The following is a 13,919-nucleotide window of genomic DNA, read 5'->3' as shown; positions in this document are numbered from 1 at the left end:
GTTGCCGATATTTGAAAAACACCAAATATCGGCCGATATATCGGTCGACCACTAATCATAACAGCTTCAAAACTCTGCTTTTTTTGTCACATCCTTGTCTTTAGTTTTCATATTGCCTGCACATAATTTCACCGGATTCAGTAGGAGATCAAACTATAAATAAATGCATAATTGCTTACTTTATATCCTTCGTGTTTACTTTCATATTACGACATGCTGCGCAAATGTTGCCAAATCCACAGTTTCCGCTGGATGTTTTTCAACTTTGTGGATCGACGCAACGCCACTTACGCATTATTTATCACCTGAACACGGTTGGGCTAGTTTTGGACTAGTTTTGAGAAGTGTAAACCTGGCAACCCTGTTCGTATCGTTCTTTTGCGCATGCAGAACAGGTCAGTTCAGAACCATAATGTGTTCACACTGGACATCTGATATTGGCCGCATTTAAAACAACAATGTGTATAACTACAAAACAAAAATCGAGGTCTGAGAGAAAGCTCTAAGGCTCTCGGTGTGAACGTAGCCTAATGAAGCTCGTCGACTTGACTGGATCTCTTTGGCAGTTTCTTCAGAGTGCACTGTTTGCATAGGTGTTCAGATGTTGGTTTCGTGCTGCATGACGCCGTCTTTGTTCTCGCAGAGCTCCTGCGTCACGTCTGTGTCAGTCTCCGTCTGGTCCCGCTCCTGCTCCTCGCGGTCGGCGCGTTTGTACATCTCCTCTTGCATGTGTTTGCGCTCGCGCTCCAGCAGCCGATAGTTGATGAAGTTGCCGATGAAGAGCCAGATGCTGGACAGGACAACCACCGACCCGCAGCACAGGTACATGTACTTGTAGTTCTTTGTGATGTCCACTAGCTTCCCTGAAAATCAATGCGTTCATGAGTTCAGATCAGCATCTGCCAGGACACAATTACAGATACGAAAATAATATTCTGTTCAAAAGGTCAGTTTAGAAATTAAAACAAAGACAAGAAATGTGAAGCACCGACATTTAGTGTTTTTTAAGTCTTGGTAAGCATAGTGAAGTTTTGGAAGATTTGAGAAACTGATTTATTTTAGTTCAGTTTTATTTATTTTACAAATGTTTTAATTTGCTTTTATTTTTATATTTCCGGTTTTCATTTTAAATTCACATTTTAGTAATTTGCCCTAGTGTTATTTTAATATCATTAACATAATATTTTAAAGTTTTTATTAATATTTTAAATGTATTTCCTTATATTTTTATGTATAATTATATATATTTTTCATTTATTTTTGCAATATCATTGTAATTTTTGTTATGTGTTGCAGCATTATTTAAAAATCACTGAAATACTATTATAGTTGTCTTTAATATTATAAATATATTTTTATATTAGGGTTAGATACAAATATTTAATATCACCAATATTATATTTCTTTGTTTATATTTTCCTTGTTTTTGTCATTTTTATTTTTTGGGATACCGTCTGACCCCTGAATCCGATGAGCTCATAAGCCCGAAAATATGGATACGTTCATCCATTCGTGTGGGGCGTGACCCGCATTGGTTTCCGTGAAATTTGCCAAAATGAACACTGTAAGGTCATGTTTTTATATAAAACCCCAATTGTAGCTTGTCAGACATCGAAAAACATGAAACATGAGAAATTACGAACTCTTTTTGAGTTGAAGATAATTGGATGTCATTTGTGTTTGCAGTCCTTTTTGACCCCGATTGGTCTCCATACAGAAATCAACACTACCAAAAACACAGAAGAGTCACTTTTTTTACGTATTACCTCTATTGTAGCTTGTTGGAGACCATATAATATATATATATATATATATATATAAAGAGCAATAATTAAGAATTTTTTTATTTTTTTTCGTTTATACCTCTATTAGCTTGTTGGATACAAATATATATATATATATTGATAGCAATAATTAAGTATTTTAGTGTTGAAAATAATTTGGTGGTCGTTTTGACCCCAATTGGTCGCCATACAGAAATTGACAAAATATCATAGTTTTTACATGATACCTCTATTGCAGCTTGTCAGAGACTAAAAAATATACATTAGAAAATTAATTCTGAACAACTATTTTAGTAAATGAATGTAAAAAAAATAAAAAAATAAAAAATGTTTTGTTGGTAATTTTGAAGAAATCACAAAAAAATCAAAACTACAAAAAACACTGAAGAGTCCGTTTTAAACAATACATCCATTGTAGTTTGCTAAAGACAAAAATATAAAATATTAGAAAATTGTTCTTCCATTTGTGTGGGGTCAAATTGACCCCCAGTGGTTTCCATGCAAATCGACAGAATTAAACTCTACGAAATACACTAAAAGGTCATATTTTTTTAAGTAACACCTTGTAGGAGATTAAAAAAAGTGAGAAATTATGAACCACAACTGTAGTAAGTTATAGAAATATTTTTTTTTGTTTGTGAACAGACTAGTATCTGAGAGCGCCCCCCAAAAAATAACAAATTAACATCCAGTAACATCCTTTGATTTATTGACTAATTCTTCTTGGATGATTTGATTTTGAGTGAACTTCAGCTCTTAAAGTTCGAGAAGCTACAATAAAAAAAATTCTGTTTCCGTTTTTCAAAGTGATGATTTTTGGTAAATTGCATGGAAACCAATGGTTCACCAAACCTTGTACAGTCTTTCCAAAACACATCTGTGTCTGTCATTCATGACCCTAAAACTTCAGGAAGAAACATGCGGTTGCATGTGTTGGTCATCACACTGACCGCCGATGACGCCGATGCAGATGTAGAGCTGCGTGACGCTGTTGCAGAAGGAAGCGCTGATCATGCCGATGGCACACAGGAAGCCGCCCAACACCATGACGGGACGACAGCCGCATGTGTTCACCAGAATACTGCTGATGGGCCCTAAAACAGAGCGAAGCCGCTGAAATCCAGTAAAAACTACAGAATCAGCTCCCTGCTGATCAACTAGAACCATTAAAAAAGGATAATTTCACACACACACAGTGTCTCAAGGGTTAAGTGGATTAGTTATTGATCTTGAGCTTTTTGAGAGCAAATGACTTTCTCTCCGATGGAGCGTTTTACTTCAAGTCTTATAATGCAGATGCATCATGGGAGTTTTGGCTTCACTAATGATTTCTAGTGTTCAGTGAGAAACGCAGTGTGTCACTAATGCTTGCTCATAATAAAACTTGATGATTTCATTTCGGAGAGAGCTGCATGACGTGCGAGGCCGGGCAGTTTGTTCTGGACGGGTGTTTAATGCGAAACGGAGGAGGTTAATTTTATTAATCCAGTAATTAATTTTATTTGGTGTGAATTGAAAGTGGTTTCTCAGACGTGCCTGTGCCAGTGGTGATTCTGGAGTGTGTACATGTTTTACCTCCTGCGTACATGACGGCCAGCATGATGGAGGAGATCCAGGCCACCTCGCTGTACGAGGCGTGGAAGATCCTCTGGATGTCTTTGAAGAACACGGTGGTGGCTTTCGGGAAGGCGTAAGAGAACCCGATGGAGATGAAGGCCCCGCCCACCACAGCCCAGCCCCACCCACCGTCTGGAGGCGGCACTGCTGGGGGTCCGACAGGTGGAGGCATCTGTGTATCACTGAGACCAGAACACACTATATTACAGCTGTGACATTCAACCAATCGTCTGAGTGTGGGGCGGGACTATCTGCCCGACTGACCAATGAGAGACCAGTGGGTGTGTTCAGGAAACCTGTCTGAAAACAGGTGTTTTTTTTATTGGAATCCTGATGAAATGACACTGGATTCTGTTTTTAGTCTCTGGCGGGCGGAGAGAGAGAACAGATATAGCAGCTCTGGATGGAAGAAGCCTGTAAATGAGCTCTAATTAAAACCAAACGGATGCTTTTCACGCCATTGGCTTCATCATATACACACTCTATTGCAAATCATACTGAAACAACTGAACTAGAATGGACATTTATTTGTATGGCGCATTCATTTGTTATATTTCATCATTTAATTTACACACATCTAAAGACTGAAAGCTGAACTCGTCTTAACTCTCCTGCTGCTGATTCTGTCCAGACCCTGACCTTCACGTTCAGATCACGCTGCTTGAGTTTATGGAAATGTGGGCGGGGCTACAGACGTGACAAAATCATTGTTTACACACCAAACAAAACTTGAGTGATTCTTGTCATGTGATATATCAGTTCTGAAGCCAAACACACACACACCACAAAACTAAAGCCCTGAGTAAGATAAGCTTTTGTTTTTGGCTGCACTCTTCAAATCCAAATAACCTTCCTGCGTAGATATTGTGAAGGATATCACTGCATGCTGTCAATTATTTTACTAATATATTTCAAAGTTAGAAATAACGTGCTTCTGTGTGAGATTGTTTATGTTGGGAATACAGCAAACACATGCCAGAGCAAAACTCATCACACAGGAAAAAAAAAGAAAAAAACAGGTAATTGTGACTTTTTATCTTGCAATTCTGAGAAGAAACATCCGAATTGTGAGATATAAAGTTAGAATTGTGGGATAAAAGGTTGCAAACTGAAAAAGTCTGAATTGCGAATTTAAATTCAGAATTCTGCAAAAAAAGTCAGAATTGTGAATTTAAACTAGAATTCTGATTAAAAAAGTCAGAATTGCGAGATTGTAAAAAAAATTCAGAGAAAAAAGTCAGAATTGCGAGATTTTTAAAAAATTCAGAGAAAAAAGTCAGAATTGCGAGATTTTTTACAAATTCAGAGATAAAAGGCAAAATTGCGAGATTTTTTTACAATTCAGATAAAAAATGCAGAATTGCGAGATTTTAAAAAAAAAAAAATTCAAATAAAAAATTCAGAATTGTGAATTTAAAGAATTACAATAAAAAAGTCAGAATTGTAACATTGCAATTACCCTTTGTATCTTTGTATTGACTTAATTTGATATTTCTCACTGGCGCTCAAATTATAAACCAATCACACGCCTTGTTTAAAGTGATGCGGTTCATCTGATCCAATCAGAAGCTGAAGCGAGTACACTACTAATACAGCATTGTGATTGGCTGACGGCAGAGACTCAGGTGACGCTGTTACCTGACACCTGGACACTTAAGCTGACTAAACGAGACACAGTGAGACGTTATGAGAGGTTGGAGGTCTGCATTTTCCTTCAGCTTCAAGGTCGAGGTGTGGTTTGAGTGCTGTCTCATGAATATTTAATGAGATGGCCTTCCTCATCTTTAGCCATGGTTTCTGTACAGTTCACCTCACAAACATCTCCATTGCGGCGGAACGATTGCAAACGAACACACATGGTAGTAGTTATACATTACAAATATAAAAGACCTGATGCAGCTGATCTTCAAGGTCTAAGTCTGTCCTTGTTTGATATTTGCAAACTCAGAGATTGTGCCGAGGGCATTGAGCGTCATGCGGAACTGCTGGAAAACTCCCAGAATTCTGTCAGTCCGGATCACGTCTTAATAAACGCTACAGAGAGTTTCTTCACTTCACTGCGATTAACTCTTTACAGTGTGACTGTGAACAGACACCCAGCTAACAAAACATTCCTGTTGAGTTATGGAACATTTCTGAACAACGTTATTTTAGTATAATATATAGTTACTATAAAATCTCTTTTTTTTATCAGTTTCAGTTTTTATTTGTTTTATTTTAGTACATCAAGTTAAACTAAATTTAAATGAGAAATGTTGCCATGGCAACTTGCTAAAATATAATATAGATAACGGGAATGTTACTTTTGAACATTCTGAAACAAGCCGTTACATTTAAAAAATTATGAACGCTGCAAAAATTGTTTTGAGAACATTATTAAAAACCAAGCAGCTAACAATGTCCTAAAAACATTTTGCTAACATTGCCATTCTCTGAACTTCCAAAATGTCCAGCTTTCTGAATGTTATAAAACGTTTTTTCTTGGTTATACAAACGTTAAGGGAACATTACATTTGATCATTTTGTATCACTATAACGTAACTTTTGATTGACCTCTGAATGGTCTCAAGCAGCAACGTTTAAAAAACATTCAACAATTAAAAGGTTTTCAGGAAAATCTGATTCCGTGAATAATGTTTTTTTGGGAACATCCTAAAAGAGACTGTGAACGTTCTATTATTAATGTTACTGGAAGAACGTTTGTTTGTTCATAACTTGAAAAATGGTTTCTAAAGCATCGCAATATACAGTTTTCTCGTCATATCCCCCGATATTTAAGCATTTTAGCATAATCGGATATCGGTTTTGTAATATCGGATACGCCGATAAACACTTGTGGGTGTTTTGAGAATTGTTTAAAACACCCTAAATTGTATTAACATTTACTATATAACCATTATTTTGCTAATAAACATCTAAATAAATACAACTCTATGGAAATTAATTATTTATATTCGCCGCGAGCGATCACAGTTTGAGTATAGTTCTGTGTAACTGCACAGATAAACCCACTGTCAGCAGGCATTTTATTATCTAGAAGGACAAAACATTAATATAACATTCCACTTGAGAAATGCAATAAAATATGAAGTTTTGTTTCTGAATAATAGTCTCTGGAATATTGAAATATAACAAACAAAACATAATATTTTATATACTTTATAACAGTTAATAAATATCGGTTCTGCATATCGGTTATCGGCAACATAAACATGCAAATAATTAGTATCGGCATCGGTTATTTATTTAATAAAATCAATATCGGTCAAACACTAATCTCAGATATTAATAAAGTTGCAAGAACGTTTCATGAACATTACTCTCAGAATGTTTTGTCCTAAAATGAGTCAGATGCATCCGTGATATTAGATAACACACTTTATTATTTCAGTGTATCCTGTAATCTGTCTGTGAACATGATCTCATCAGATAGAGCCACCTGTCACTTATTAGCAGCAGGTTGATGCGGATTCAGACTGGATGCAAACAGTGGATATACATCACACGAATAATAATTCTGCAGCATTAACTATCTTTATATAGCCTATGGCACATGATGCAAATCATCATCATTTGAGATCAGAATGGTGACGTGCATCATTCATCATGATACAGTTATGATCTATAAATGCAGTTTACCTTCAGGTCCAGTTATCAGTGCGGTCTCTCTCTCTCTTTCTGACCTTCGGTCGCCGCTGCAGACAGACGCTCCGTGCGCGCGCGTTTGAATCAAGTGGCTCTGCGGACGGCGGCGGTGACGTCACGAGAGAGGCTTTCCTCATGAATATTAATAACTCGGCATCAAGCGCAGCCAGAAGGCGCTCTCCAATTGGCGTGTCGCTCATTGACTGCAGTGAATATTAATAAGGTTCATAACCGAGAAGTTAAGGTCTTTAAAACGTAATATTTATCCTGAGCTCGACTCTTGTTTATTATTCCAGTCACATAAAATGTTGAGCTTACTGTGGTAGAACTACTTTTTCTCTGCCACGACACTGGATTCCAAAGGTAAAGATATTAGGCTACATGAATCTTTTCTTTTCTTTTCAGACTGTACAATAATAAGATAGCAAACATCAAAAACCGTCAATTAATAATAATAATAATATTTCAGTCACGTGACAAATAAACAAAATGACTCGAATTGAATTATAGTTGGCTGCATTATAGTGATGTCATGTTCAGAACAGGATTATGAAATTTGAAAACGATATATTGTAATTAAGTTAAGTAAAAATGATCCGATCTTCCCGTCATCAATAAGATGTTTTTTTCATTGCAGAGATATAATTCAATACAAATAAACAAATAATACAGAACATGAGAAGAGAAGAGAGGAGAGAGGGGAGAAAAACATAATTTACTTAAAAACCATAATACGTTTTTTTTTTTTTTTTTTTTTTTTTTTATTAGAGGAGACTTTTTGATGTTTACATCTCTAGTTTTGTGGATGCAAATAAAGTTTAAGACATCATCTAACTCCTTTTTGTCAGAAATATCAGAATGGAACAGGACCTTACTGATGGAAACAGTAGTACAGCTGAAATTTAAAGCCAGAATTGTTTAGAATAATAACAGAAATAGAATAAATGTGAAATTAATAGTTGATAAATTTGCCGCTGTGTCACCAGGTTAAACTGCATCTGTTTTTATATTCTTTGCTTCATTAGATTTTCTCAGCAACAGATGAATAATGTTAGCAGATGGTTGTCTGAAGGCATGTGCTGTATTTCTTATTCATTAAAATAATGGTGCATTTATGGTAGAAATTCATGGAGTTATCAACAAACTAATATTTAGTGTTTTGCATATTGATTAATCCCATCCAAAATAAAAGTTGTGTTTGCATAATATATCTGTGTACTGTATGCATATAAATACACAGACATACATGTATATATTTAAGAAATATATATTATTTAAATATAATATTGTACATTCTGATTTCTGAAGATCATGTGACACTGAAGACTGGAGTAATGATGCTGAAAATACAGCGGAGCATCACAGAAATACATTACAGTTTAAAGTATATTAAATATTTTTATTATTATTTTACATGGTAATAATATTTTACAATTGTACAGATCTTTCTCTATTTCTGATCAAATAAATTTAGTCTTGATGGACAGAAAAACCTTATTTAAAACATAAAAATCTTACTGATCCCAAACTTTTGAACAGCATTGTATATGTAAATATTTCTTAAATGTATAAGTGTGTGTGTACATATAAATATAAACAGTGCACACACTTATATTATGAAAACACGAACTTTTATTTTGTACGCGATTAATCGCGATTAAATGTTACTGACAGCTTTTTTTCTGAAACGTTTTCAAAAGTAACATGAAACAAATAATGAGATCTCAGAACAGTTTCTTCTCTATGTTCAAGTCTACTCAAAAGTATTTGTTTTTGTTTTTTAGTTGTACAGTATGATACTTAGATATTCTACTCGATGTAAAAATATTCCTTCTCCAATCTTTAAATCATGAGAGACGCATTTGTTTTTATTCTGGTGTTGAATATTGCCTACAGGTGGCGTCATTGAGCTTTCTCAACCAGATCCTCTTCTCCATTTATTCTTCTCACAGGGAGGTTAAAAAGTATTTGTTAAAGCATTATAAATGATGAACCAAACCAACCAGTTTCGAGGAGAGCCACAACATTACAAACTCTGTTCAAAATTATTTGATAATCGAACAGAAACTATGAACTTAATGACTTTAATGAAGGAAAGAACTACAATCCCATGAGGCTTTGCGAATTATATAGATTGAAAATGATGATGTAATATAAAACTATTCATTTAAAGTTGTTGATAATTTAGCTTTATTGAAAAATATATACAAATACTTTAGTAGTTTAAAAGCAGAGTTTGCTTTTCTTGTACCGCAACTCTCTGATTGGTGGGATTGTGTCGCACGGCATCATGGGTAATGTAGTTTTCCAACCATAAATCCCTCTGTTAAACGTGATTAAAAAAAAATAATATGCGAACAGGTCCAAAAACCGACCTTTGGATTTTAAAAATGAGATTTTGAAGCAGAAAAACTGTAATAAAACATACTCCAATAATCTTTGTTTTACTATCAACTAAAAAAAAAATCATAATTTTTTTTACAGTGTTTCAGATGAAGAATTTATTGTAATTGAATCATTTTCCATTATTTTTTTATATAGTTAGAAAACTATTATTATTTATATTCTATTATAGATTTTATCAATATTTTGAGTAAGCTTTTATTTTTATATTTTCATTTAAATTTTAGTTTAAGTTAAATTACTTTAAATTAAGATTATTTAATTTAATTTAATATTATTTTTAGTTTTTATCCCATATTTATATCTTATTTCAGCTTTATTATGCCATTTATAGTTATATTTATTCTGTGCTCTGTATCCCCAATGATCTGTCTCGGGACGATGAGATTGAAATGATCCAAACATATAATGCAGTGATTGAGAGAAACAGTGATGGTATTATTACTGGAGCTCCAGAATACCCAGCATTCCTCACTCCTCCACAGACCGTGGTTTAGAGATGTGTGCGGCAGACGCAGCAGAATCGACTCTTCTTCTACACGTTCACTGCGGTGTTTGAGTCCAAACAGAGTCTGTCACCTGTAAAACCAGCCCTGTGCTCCTGTTTGTACTGGCTGAGACCAGCCTTCAGAGCAATGCATGCTGGGAAGACACTTTTTCCTCTGTTGCTATTCTGAGTATAATGACTGGCAGCTGGCCACACCTCGCTGAACGCCAGACCCCAGACTCACACTTACAGGGGTTGATTCAGACTTATACTGTAGTTAACTTCACCTGAACGTAAAATTAAAACCATTAAAAATATATAGATTTTAAATAAATGTATTTAAATAGAAATAAAAAAGTTACATTTATATATAATATATTAAATAATACATTTGTATATATAAATACATTTATGATTGATTAATCAACTGATTAGATGTATGTAAATCAATAAATATATTTTTTAATTGATATATAATATATAAAATAATACATTTATACATAAAATTTATATATATATATATATATATATATATATATATATATATATATATAATTTCAATAAATGAATAAATGTATTTAAATAAATAAATAAAAACGTTAAATTTAGATATAATATATTAAATAATACTTTTGTATATATAAATACATTTATATAGAAAAAAATGAATAAATGTATTTAAATAAAAATGTTAAATTTATATATAATGTATTAAATAATGTATTTGTATACATAAATACATTTATAAATAAAAAATTCAATAAATTAATAAATGTATTTAAACAAATCAATAAAAATGTTACATTTACATATAATATATTAAATAATTTTGTGTATATATATATATATATATATATATATATATAATAAATGAATAAATGTATTTAAATAAATAACAAATTTTACATTTATATAAATATAAATAAATGAATAAATGTATTTAAATAGATAAATAAAAATTTTAAATTTATATATAATATTTAAAACAATACATTAAAATAACTAAAACTGAAATAAAATGTAAGATAAAGATTTATTATAGATAGATAGATAGATAGATAGATAGATAGATAGATAGATTATATATGATAGATTATATTAAATGACACCACTACTATTATTATATTTTCATCATTTTATAAATAAAATATATGCCATATTTAATATTTTATATTTCAAAAACACACTATATGCAAGTTACAGCCTTTTTACTTAAACTAGGTTTTCCCTCAGTATTTTAGTCTTGTCTTTCTGACCCTATAGTGGCAGATATTCATTATTATGTTCAGAAAAAAATACACATTTTCAGACTTTTTATTACTATTAGTTTTATTTGATTAGAAAATAAGACTTACTATCTTACATTACAATGTGTCTTGATTCAACACTCAGATTTGATCCAGAATTCAGTATTTAACAGGTTGCACACCAGAAACACATCATATATAATTTGCATTGCTAAATAAGTTTTGCATTTGATAACTCAGTGCAACTGGAACAGCATTGATCTCTTCACACAGCTTTGTCTGTTTGCTTGTGGCAATAATCATGTTTAGCAATTGAATCAAATGCAATTTCCTTATTAAGAATTGATTTCTGTGTTTGTCCTGCTGATTATATAGGACAATCAAATATTCTCACTCCAGCCACTAACCTGCAAAACTAAAGCAGTCGAGCGGGAGACTTTCAGCTCATTCCTGGAAAGCATGAACTCAGGATCAGCTCTGATTCAGATAAACCTAAACTAATAACTCATCCTCAGCCTCTTGTGTATGCTAATGGAGCAGATATCAGCCCTTTGTGTCATAAATTAGCTTAATGTGTGATATATTTAATGTAATTGTTAATTCACGTTTTAACATAAAATCTGTTTTAAGTTAGGGCTGTATTTATGAGTTATTAACCCTCATAATACATAATGCAAGCGAAACTTAAAACATAATTTAAAAATGCATTGTTTTTAAGGAAGGGAACAAAACTTTGCTTTTAAAAAGGCCTCAAAATACACATAATTTTTTTTTTTTTATTGTCGAAGATAAATAACCATTTAAAATGTACCAATGGAGTACCATTATGTGTGCAAAATGCATATAATATATAATAACAAATAATAGATTTTTTAGATAAATATGAATATGACGTCGTTGCAGAATAAATAAAAAAACGATCACTTTTTATCTTGAAAGTGAAGGTTTATGCAAGTATGTGTGTGTGTGTGTGTGTGTGTGTGTGTGTGTGTATATATATATATATATATATATATATATATATATATAATGTAATATTTTTTTTTTATAAAATCAAAAATGTTAAATTCAGTAAAAACGTGGGAGTGACATTTGAAAAAAGAATTCAGATCCATTCCTTAATTAGAGGTTGCTAATACAGTTTAGTTTTAACTGAAAAAAAAAAGTTTTGCATGTTTTATAAAATAATGATTCCTATTATGAATGCGATTGATTTTTAACGCACTAACCGCATCTGGCTCTGCACTACATTACCCAGAATCCCTCTCGCAGGTGCCCACGGGAGCGCGCGCCGCGGAATGCTGCTCCGATTCCAGCGCGGTGGAAAAAAAGTTCCTCAGAGATGGAGCGGCTGCTGAGGCGATGATATCCGCGCTTTTATCCGTGATATTAATCGCGAAAAGGAGATTCAGTTGACGCGGACCCGCCAAGAACTTCACCCTTTTCCATACTTACGCGGAATTAAAACTTTCACGGATCGATTTCGTCAACTTTTTGATTAGTTTTTTTGTCTCCTGGTGAAAATGCCGCAGCCCGTCCGCGCCGTGAGCTTCGTGCTGCTCGTGTTTCACGTTACGGGATTTAAAGCGAGTCACGGAGCCTCGGAAGCGGAGCCGTGTCCGTCTGGGTGCTCGTGTGCGGGATCTGTGGCGGACTGCAGCGGGCTGAAACACGGCAGGATCGCGGAGCATCTCCCCGCGCGGATCACGCGTCTGTGAGTGTGTTTTACCTCAGATCCTTTGTGTTTCTAAACATTTAAACACACAGCAAAACACTCGCTTTCATAGATTCAGCTGCAGTCTAAACAAACTTCGTAGAAAATCATAACTGTAGGTGTAACGTTACTGAAAAACGGCCAAAACAAACACGACTGTACGGGTAAATATAAACTTTCCGTCTGTCGAGTGACGGTGCTAACGCTAATCAAACACACCATGTTGAGTTAGTTTGATTGATTTAGCTCTTTCTGTTTTGTTTTGTTTTGTGTGTGTGTGTGTGTGTGTGTTCAGTTTAAAGGCCCTAGATCAAAACCTAAAACCACACATTCCAAATATTTTCTCGTGTTCTGTTGAAAAACACACAAATTATTATAGAAAGAGCAACGAAGTCATGTTTTGATTAACATATGATGAGAACAAGTTGATTTTGTGACCAAAAAATATATAATCAGTGGTTATCATTGATGTCAAAACACTCTAAAAGTTTTGTAAAATTTGTAAATCAAGATTTTCGGTCTTTTTTTTTGTTGAAAATTAACCTAAATAGTTATTTATTTTATTTGTGACATTTTTGGGGGGTTGGAAATATATATAACGTGTATATATATATATATATATATATATATATATATATATATATATATATTTATAGACACCTTTTTGTTACTTTGAGAAGTTTTTGTTGGAATGAATTTAATTTATTTCCTTTCTTTTGGTAATAATCTGGTTTTTTTTTATTAATTATTTTTATCTTTGGACACTGATATGTTATGTTTTTTTTTAATTGAAAACTGTTTATATTTGTTATTTTAGAAGTTTTTGTTGGAATTAATTTATTTATGTCCCTTCTTTTGGTAATGTTTATTTATGTTTTTTAGTAATTATTTTACGTTAGTAGTTATTTGTATTCTTTATATGTTATGTTTTGAAATTAAATCATATTTTTCAGCAACAAACAATTAGAACACAAAAAAAGTCTTAAAAAAATAAATAAATAGTTTCCATCAAAAATACAATA

At 33.0% G+C, this 13,919-nt stretch overlaps 2 protein-coding genes across 2 annotated transcripts in view; one reads left to right on the top strand and one right to left on the bottom strand.

Annotated features, from left to right (window-relative positions):
* Positions 1-597: 597 nt before the first annotated feature.
* Positions 598-5,228, bottom strand: LOC127971178 (monocarboxylate transporter 2-like). The gene is made up of 6 exons (XM_052574018.1): positions 5,212-5,228; positions 5,040-5,063; positions 3,360-3,583; positions 2,703-2,878; positions 2,012-2,033; positions 598-863 (listed from the first exon to the last, which is right to left on the bottom strand). Exons 1-6 carry the CDS (start codon positions 5,226-5,228, stop codon positions 598-600), a joined length of 729 nt encoding a protein of 242 aa, XP_052429978.1.
* Positions 5,229-12,461: 7,233 nt separating this feature from the next.
* The window catches only part of LOC127979643 (leucine-rich repeats and immunoglobulin-like domains protein 3), a 19,595-nt gene continuing 18,137 nt past the window's right edge, over positions 12,462-13,919 (top strand). Inside the window, exon 1 of the mRNA XM_052585232.1 lies at positions 12,462-12,897. Within this exon, the coding sequence (XP_052441192.1) occupies positions 12,707-12,897 (191 nt within the window). The 5' untranslated portion in view covers positions 12,462-12,706. The remainder of the gene's footprint in view (positions 12,898-13,919) is intronic.

Source organism: Carassius gibelio, chromosome A4, assembly GCF_023724105.1.
Source record: "Carassius gibelio isolate Cgi1373 ecotype wild population from Czech Republic chromosome A4, carGib1.2-hapl.c, whole genome shotgun sequence".
Classification (NCBI taxonomy): Eukaryota; Metazoa; Chordata; class Actinopteri; order Cypriniformes; family Cyprinidae; genus Carassius; species Carassius gibelio.
This window is presented reverse-complemented; position numbering and strand designations above follow the sequence as displayed.

Excerpts from the sequence above, each read along its gene's own strand:
- LOC127971178 (XM_052574018.1), bottom strand. Across the intron at positions 3,584-5,039 it reads CTTAAGTGTCCAGGTGTCAG|TGATACACAGATGCCTCCAC; the intron begins GTAACAGCGTCA and ends TTCTGGTCTCAG. Across the intron at positions 2,034-2,702 it reads ACCAACACATGCAACCGCAT|TCTCTGACAAGCTGCAATAG; the intron begins GTTTCTTCCTGA and ends TATATTTTTTAG.